At 37.0% G+C, this 9147-nt stretch overlaps 1 protein-coding gene across 1 annotated transcript in view; it reads right to left on the bottom strand.

Annotated features, from left to right (window-relative positions):
* Positions 1–363: 363 nt before the first annotated feature.
* LOC103471499 (ATP-binding cassette sub-family G member 2) overlaps positions 364–9147 on the bottom strand; it is a 15406-nt gene continuing 6622 nt past the window's right edge. The window contains 9 exon segments of the mRNA XM_074186853.1: positions 364–971; positions 1048–1160; positions 2467–2556; positions 3295–3449; positions 3522–3643; positions 3720–3809; positions 4801–4883; positions 7763–8013; positions 8351–8458. Of these exon segments, the coding sequence (XP_074042954.1) occupies positions 824–971; positions 1048–1160; positions 2467–2556; positions 3295–3449; positions 3522–3643; positions 3720–3809; positions 4801–4883; positions 7763–8013; positions 8351–8458 (1160 nt within the window). The 3' untranslated portion in view covers positions 364–823.

The following is a 9147-nucleotide window of genomic DNA, read 5'->3' as shown; positions in this document are numbered from 1 at the left end:
CGAGCAGCACGAGTTGTGTCATTCAGCCATGGTTCTAATTTAGTCTTCAATTTCCTGGGTTTCAATGGAGCCACTTCATCTAGAGCAGACTGACACGCTAAAAAGCTAATCATATAATTTTTTATCTCCTCTATGTGATGGACTGTGTCATACGACTTTACTCTCTTATTATGACTATTTTTCTCATATTATTACGACTTTATTCTCATAATATCACTTCATTCTCGTCCAATATTATGACTTTATTCTTGTGATTTCAATAAATCAATCAAGTTTATTTGTACAGCACATTTCAGCAACAAGGCAGTTGAAAGTCCTTTACATCATAAAAACACAAAAATGAAAAGTCATAAAAACACGATACAGTCACTAATTAGAAACCAGTAACAAACATTACATTTTGTGGAGTTTCATCATCAAAATCATCAATACACCTCGGATATGTTGGTCAATATTCCTTTTACTCTAAGAGTTTAATATTTTTTCATAATACTCTGTCATTATTCAATCGATTATCTTAAGAAGAAAAACTGTAACATAAAAAATCAGAAGCAGAAAAGGATGCACATACTTTTTCACAGAACTTTATATCTCCTAAAATCTGCTATTTTCCAGAATCTGCAGGTCAGAGTGAAATCCAGCAGCGTCTGTTTAGTTAAATCATGAGTAGTTTTCCTCCACGTTGACACATTATTCTCTTTAGATGTAATTTCTAGCTTCCCAGACGTTCGGACAGAGCCAAGCATTTTATTTATCGTTTCTGTATGGAAACGTGTGATCACATGTAGAGTAGAGTATAAATCCTAAAATGTTACGGTTTAATTCAGGTGAACTTCCTGATGTAGCGCAGCTTCAGGTAGGCGACGAAGAGGAACACGACCATCATAACAGTCAACGCCACGTGGTTTTCCCACAATCCCCAGGAGCTGTACTCTATCCCCAGGTAGTCCAGGTACTGCTCACCTGTACACCTGGAGGAACACGGCTCTGCTTGGTAACTGGATCAGAGGAGGATCTGTGATCACGAATCCTCGGTGGTTTACTCACATCTGGCCCGCTGCGCTCACACCGCAGCCCGCCGTTGCTGCAGACATGTTGGCGTTCTGGATCGGCGGCTCCTCGCAGAAATTCAAACCCACAAACTCGTTGATCTTCAAGGCCTGAATGTGGATGACATTTAGACGTTGATATCAAGAAAAAAGAACTCGAACACGCTTACAGATCATACAGAGGTGTGGAAAAAGGTTTGCCTCCTTCCTGATTTCTATTTTTTTCTGTTGTTGAACATAAGGTTTTGCTCAACAACCTCCTTCCCTCAGTTAGAGCATCAACTGAAGGATGCTCTAACTGTGTGAGCTCTTTGTAATGGAAACTGGCTGAGTTTCTTCTAATGTTGAAAGCAGAATATCCACAATTTTGCAACTGCGGTGTTTGCATTACACAAGAAATGAAATTAAAATAAGTTTGTTCACGCGATAAGTCATTAAAAGTCGTGGTAGCGACGGATGTAAACAGTTACGTGAGCCCTCATCATCCATCAGAGGAGATGTCAGCGTCTCATTCGGGGACTGGAGCCACAAGCTCTGCCTACTTGGGAGCGACTATGTTTGCGGCGTTTTGGGGAAATTGTAGATGGTGATTTTACAGAAGCACTTTGGATTCAACACATTAGAATGATATACAACTTTTTAAAGAAATGTGTGATGCTGTGAGAGCTCTGGTGGAAAAACAAACAAACAAACCTTCATTCTTCTACTACTTCCTGTCATCTTCTTTCTTTCTTTCTCGTTCCTGTCAGTAGTAACATCTGGCTGTCAGTCATGTGACTCGCGATGCGAAAAAGTGTTGCCATTGCAGTTTTGTGAAATATATTTCAATACAGCTGAAAAACCTCATCCTAGTGCCAAAACATTTAATCTTCTAAATTGGCATGCTTCCTTTCAAGCAAATTTATTTTCATGATTCCAATTTACAGTTTTATGGTTAATGGAAAACACAGCTGATGAACATCTGTATGGCAGACTGGACCAAAACCAGAACCAGAATTGTATCAAATACTTATTTCCTGTAAAGAAAATCTCCAAAATTAATTATTAAAAATCATACAAGGTGATTTTCCAGATTCAGTTTTAGATTTCTGTCTCACAGGTGAGATGTAGCTGCCCGTACAAAACAAAAACATTGCGTTATATAGGAAAATATATAAGAGGTTTAGTATTTATAAGCATAAACCATATATATGTTTACACATTACATATATGATACATGAGTTATATGATATATATTCATGAAATATATTTAAATATTTAGCAAAATATGCAAATGATTGACACTTTCTATATATTAACATGATTATATGATTAGAACTCTGAGCAACATTAGTAAACGTGTCAAACATGAAAATGTTTAAAATTAGTTTGAGGGAAAAACTTTCTATCCTGTTGGTTTTCCTCTGTTCACACTTACTGCGAAGCCGTATCGAGGAATGCTGAAGTACTTCAGCCAAGCCAGCCAGTCCACGATGCTGGGAAGGTTCACCAGCAGACCGGAGAAAATCTGCAAACACGGATCAACATGCAGAGACTTTCAGGAAGCTTTTCCACAGCAGACTGGCTGCAGCTCCTCTAAAATATCCTCCTTTTCTCAATTAGTCACCCAAATCCTGACAGAGATCTATAAAACAGCGACGGCCAAATTTGGATACAACTTGGTACCTGCAGACCAGGTAGAAAAAGTCTTAATTGTTTTATTAAAAATATGTAGAATGTTGTAGAATGTGCCATTTTTTATCTGAGTAATCGTCAAATAATCGATTAACCAATTACCAAAATAATCATTAGATGGAGCCCTAAAATTTTCAGGAAAGTGTTTTTTTTTTTAAGAATTTAGTTATTGTATGTCCATCTACTGATGTATTTCTAGTATTATATAAAATGGCCTAGGTGGTTTAATGAAAAATATGTTCAATGTGCCATTTTTTATCTGATTGTCAGAATAATTGATTAATCAAATGCTAAAACAATCGTTAGTTGCAGCCCTAAAATTTTCAGGAAAGTGGTTATTTTTTATTTTAAAAGGAATTGAGTTACATTATGTGCATCTATTGAAGTATTCTTAATATTGCACACAAAAGCCAAAGTGATTAAATTAAAAATATGTAGAATGTGCAAGTTTTTAGCCGAATAATCGATTAATTGTCAGAAAAATCAATTACTAAAATAATTGCAAGTTCCAGCCTTCAAATTTTCAGGAAAGTGGTTAAAAAGTGGTTTGTTTTTAATCAAGTATCCTCACCATCATGAAGACAAACGTTATGGTCATGAAGATGTTGGCGAGAGCGACGACGCTCTGATTGGCTGAGATGGCCATGGTCATGGCTGTGGCCGTGTACGCCACCAGGGTCACTGTGAAGGTGAAGATGAGAAAAGCTTCCACTGTGGACTTCAGCCCTGAGGAGACAGGACATCGTCTAAGTTTTCCTTCAGAAACAACAGAGATCTGCTGATTAAGAACATTTTTACCAATCAGGAAGTAGACGACGGCGCTGAAGATAACAGAGGTGACGGTTCGCATGGCGAGGTCACAGAGGATTTTAGATAGGAAGTACACAGATACTCTGTAGTAGCCGCTGATGTACTCATGCCTGTGACAAGATGGCAGATTTTAAGAGTCCAAAACTTTCAGCCACGGACGTTTTGCCTTCCGGCAGGACGACATACACAAACAGGTTCCTCTCTGTGATGAAGAGCTCGGCTGCAGACACGGTGCTGAAGCACTGGTTGGTCGTGATGAAGAAGAGCGCCCCCATCCTGCAGGCAACAGCAAACCACAACGGATCTCTTTCTGGAACAAATCTCTGTACTTTTACAAAGGTTTTATTGTCTAGGTCAGTGTTTTTCATAGTGGGGGCCGCCAGGAAGCGCCGGGGGGAGGAAAGATGAGAAAAAAATGGTAAATCATTTTTTATGAATGTAATCTTTCTCAGTCATTATTAAAACATTTAAGTTAAAAAAACTTGTTGAAGATGGAGACAGAAAACAGAAATAGCTCTTATTAGCCATGCTCGTCTTTTCTGATTGGCTGCCGGGATGGAAATGGAAAAATTTCTGATGAGAAAAAGACAGAAAGAAACTAACTTCCTGCTGCTCAAAACCTTAATTCTGAAGATAAAATAACATTTTATGGAATTAATATTTAAAAAAATTATATTTTCTTATCAAAAAAAGATTGTGGTGGAAAATTTTTATTTGGTAGTGTATTCAAAATTAGATAAATTTTCCGCAACAGAACTCGTTGCCAAATAAAATCAGCAAATTAGCATTTATTCAAAATGAATGCAATAATTATTCAATAGTAAACAGAAGTGCGAAAATAATGTAAAATTCAATATTTCTTTTCATATTTTGTAGCATTGTTTGCAGTTTTAACCTTTTAAATCTGTTAAGATTTGCAGAAAATAATGTGCTGTGACCACAAGGGGGCACCAAATGGGATGTCACGTTTAGAAACTAACCTGGATTTTAAAGTACATTTCAACTTTACCAGTCAAAAAACACATTTTTAAAACTTTAGACCAGTATTACATTTTTTATATGTCTTGTGTTTATTGCAGCTGCAGTTTTAAATATTTATTTGCTGATTGAGCAAAACAGTGACTATAAATCCAGAGTGAATCATCTCCATGAACTGCCTTTTCTGCATTTTGAGTCTGGCTGCGAAGAATCTCTGTAAATAGGAGTTGTGGGGAAAGTCTAAACCCGATTCTCTGCAGACTCTCTTGAAATTATTTGCTTTTCTGACCTGTTTTGAAGACCACTCTGATCATCTTGGACTGTAAAGAAAATGGCTCCTACAACGAGGGCAAGGAAAACGTTGACTCCCACCTGAGAACAGAAAGAAACCAAAATCCATAGTTCCATCAATTACTGAAAGCAGAAAAGACCCAGAACATGATTGTTGGTATGATATTCTCTTCTGAAAGGATGTTAGTTTTACACCAGATGACACCAAGACCTTCCAGAAAGTCCCACTTTTGTCTCTTAAGTCCACAGAATATTTCCTCTAAAGTTTAGGTGACCATCATGGTGTTTTCTGGGAAATATGAAATGGTTTTTCAGCAGTGGTTTTGGTCTTAGAGCTCTCTATAGTCAGTGCTATTTTGTCCAGTCAGTCTTTCTTATTGTTGAATCATGAACACGATGCCAACATGGTATATAGTGGAAGCTAATGCTAAAGCGCTAATTTCAACCAATTTGAAACCAGCTGAGCATCTATTGACCACATAATTGCACAATTTAACACTTTGAAAATAAATCCAATAATTTTTTTGGCACTTTGGTGAGTTGTATTATTTATTTATTTATTTATTTTAAATTTTTTTTGGCGGTATCAACATTTGTATGGAAACACTTTTTTCCATCACGGGAATTACCGGATGTTGTTGATCCTGGTATGGTATGTTTTTTTAATGACTTATTGCATCGCTTGGATGGAAACACCCACCCATCCATCCATCCATCCATCCATCCATCCATCCATCGTAAACAGACTTCAAAATAAGAGCATGAATATATTTCTTGAATAATTCTTAACAGCTGATAACCAAAACCTCAACACAGATGTAAAAGTTTATTCAACTCAACGTTTACAGTCAAGTAAGTTGGCGTTTTAGAATGTATTCAGAAGGATTAGTTTAGGGGAAGCTAACTGTGCTAATGCGCGGATTAGCAAAAGTGCGCACTGAAAACGGGCGTCGATTCTCAACAAAACACCGATGTTGGCATCCGGATCAGTTCTAGAGTGAAAGTTATTTCTGTGGACAGGGTTTTCCTGGAGGCTTTAAAGCTTTAGAAATGGGTTTATATCTGTTTTAGGTCGAAAGAATTAAAAGACTTTCATTTGGTATTCTTTATATTATGTAGTGAAAGCTCCTGCAACAGTGTTCAGTTTTGAACAAACAATGACGACACCTGACAAGGCAAAAAGCTGTTGTATCCTAGCAACCCAAAACGACGGAAGACGAGATGGCGACAAAACCAGATCCTGCTAAGCCTTCTTCAAAATAAAACACTTCCTCTTTCCAAAATAAATCACGCTTTACACTTAAATATATTTAATTTAATCTTTTTCTAATTATGTAAAATCAATGTGTAGATTTTATCCTACTTCATGTTGTCAGACAGGTTCTTTTCGAGATACTTCTTGCTCTAAAAGTAATCAGGCCTGGATGTGGCCAGTGAATTTGAACCAAAAACAAAATGATCAATTTAGTCATAACTTTAGAAGAGAGGGGTTTGGCTACTTTATATAGAGCAAGGTTGGTTTAGATAGTATTTTCCAATAGTAAGTGAAATAACTTGAAAACTGTGTTTTGTAATTACTCAGATTGCTTTTGTCTGATATTTAAATTTAAGTGTAGAATGAGAAAAAATGACCAAAGAGAGCCAACAGCAATACAAGTCTAAGCCTAACAAGTTACGGGTCATGACAGGACCGAGAGGTTCCCAGGGTGAGCGGATAAGTCAGTGAGGTTGAGGCTTTTTGACCTCATTCCCCTCAGTCCCTCATGTGGAATCAAGGGCGGTGAAGAGCGACGGGTCATGGCACCATCATGTGACGACTCCCAGATCCGGGCCTGTTATGATATCACTTCAGATCCAAGCCCAAAGAGGCAGGAGTAGGGTCACAACAGTCGCCAAAGCCGATTAGAGGACCCATGCCTCCCAAGAGCACCTCTGGTGGGATTATTTTGACTCTTTTAGGGCCAATTAGCTGTTAATAATTCTTAAAGTGAGGAGACTTTTAACAGCATTTCACTGCCCTGTGATGACTAACGAGAGCAATAAAAATGACCCTGTGTTTTTATTACAGAGTCCGTTTGTAAAGTTACACAGGCAAAAATTAACAGCAATAATTTGTTGTTAATTATAATAGAAGAAAAATGGGGACACATTTTTCAAAGTCATATTTTCATTATGTTATTTAATCATTTAGAAATGTCACAATTTCAAACTAAATTTTAATTAGCAAGCTAAATATTTAGCTCCAAACTATAGATTTGGCTTGCAAACTACCGTAACCTAAATATTTATCTTCAAACTACTATTGGCGAACTATATAATTAATTTGAAGCTAAATATTCAGCTCTTCGCTAAAAGCTTGTCGATAACAGGAAGTGGACTGTCAAAATAAAAGCGGAGTCGTGCGAACCTGAAACTTATGCTAGTAGCTGACGAAGTCACCGAAGTTGTAAATCCAAAGATAAACTTCTGTTTTGCCACTTAACGGCTCATCTTAAGTGAATCTGCATGTTAGCTAAATACTTAGCTCTGAGCTAAATATTTTTGTTTTTAAATCATATATTTACCTTCGAACAATATATTTACCTTTCTAACAAAATATTTAAAACGAAATATTTAGCTTGCTAACCAAATATTTAGTTTGATGCTAAATATTTAGCTTCAAATATAGCTGAGGCATAAATATTTAGTTTGTAAAATAAATATTCTGCTTTCTAATTAAATATTTAAGTTGAGACTTACATTTATAAATTAATGAATACTTTGAAAAAAATTTTCTTTTTCTTTCTTGACAGACTAAATAACCCAAATTATTGCTACACATTTTTTTTGACTAACTTTATAAACAACAACCCATCTTTTATTATTATGATATAAAAGAGATAAATACATTATGGACTCTTTTTCTTTAAAGGTGTTTTAAAAACACAAATGAGAAGATTACTATGAATCAACAGGTTCACCTGAGCCACAGACGTTTGTGGAGTCAACATGAGGTTCTGGAAGGTTCTCTGAAAAACCCACTGGAGTTGGTGGAGGAAGGAGGTGTTGTAGGTGATGCTGCGAGGCCTCATCTGCGATACGCATTCCTTGGTTTGGAGAATACGCCTTAACTCGGCTCGTGATTCGCTGGCGTAGCTGCTGTTCTTGAACTCTTCTACAAGGCGTTCTTCGATGTTCTGCCTGGTACCACCAAGCTCCTCAAAAGTCAGATCTACTCATGGGTACACAAGGTAAAAGAGCTTTGAAGTATTGAAAATATTTTATGATGAGAGTCAGAATCCGACTGCATCACAGCAGATAAAGACATCATTTTCTGTTTTGTATATATCTAAGAATTTATTGGGAGAAAAGTGGAGCCAAAGTCAAATTTCTTGTTTTTGTTAACAAACTTGGCAAATAATGATTTCTTAAAGTTATAGTAAACTCTTAATTACACTCACAATAAGACTATAAATAGTTCTATTGACAGAGGAATGGATACAAAAAGAAATTCCTTACAAATGACAGTTGTTAACCCATAGACATAAAGTTTTTTCTCATGAATTTACCTGCTGTGTCGTGAACTTTTGATGGCTTCATGAAGTCTCCGTTTATAACATCCAGAAAGAAGTCGGCTGGGTTGTTGTGAGGCTCACATGGATAGCCTGTGAAACAAACCCAACAGAATCACTCAAAAACAGCAACAAATCCACAAAGATATGATGAGATACCATCAGGATCACTAGCTGCATTTCCATTAACCATAAAACTGCACAAATTAAAATTACGAATATAAATTTGCTTAATGGAAGCACAGAAAGAAAAAAACTCTGGTTTTTTGATAAAGTGTGTTTTTGGGCGTATCGAAGTGGATGTATTTTGCATAACAGCGATGGAAACACGAGTCACATAATCAACAGCTGGATGTTGCTACTGGTGGAAACGCCAAATAAGACGACAGGAAGTAGTAGGATGATGACTGATTTTTTGGTCACCTGGATCCACCAGAGCTCTTACAGCGTCACACAGTTGACAAAAAGTTTAGTGTCTTTCCAACATGTTTGATCCATAGCTCTTCTGTAAAATCGGCAACTAAAATTTCCCCAAAATGGTGTCTTCCAAGTAGGCGGGGCTTGTTGCTCCAAGACACTGATGTCTCCTCTGATTGGCTGATGATGATGAGCTCTAGTGACATGGCTGAATTATGGATATTAAAAAACAAATCATGTAATATGATTTTTAATGACTTATCACGGGGCTGCACAGTGGCGCAGTTGGTAGAGCTGTTGCCTTGCAGCAAGAAGGTTCTGGGTTCGATTCCCAGCCTGGGGTCTTTCTGCATGGAGTTTGCATGTTCTCCCTGTGC

Source organism: Poecilia reticulata, linkage group LG1 (assembly GCF_000633615.1).
Source record: "Poecilia reticulata strain Guanapo linkage group LG1, Guppy_female_1.0+MT, whole genome shotgun sequence".
NCBI lineage: Eukaryota > Metazoa > Chordata > Actinopteri > Cyprinodontiformes > Poeciliidae > Poecilia > Poecilia reticulata.
This window is presented reverse-complemented; position numbering and strand designations above follow the sequence as displayed.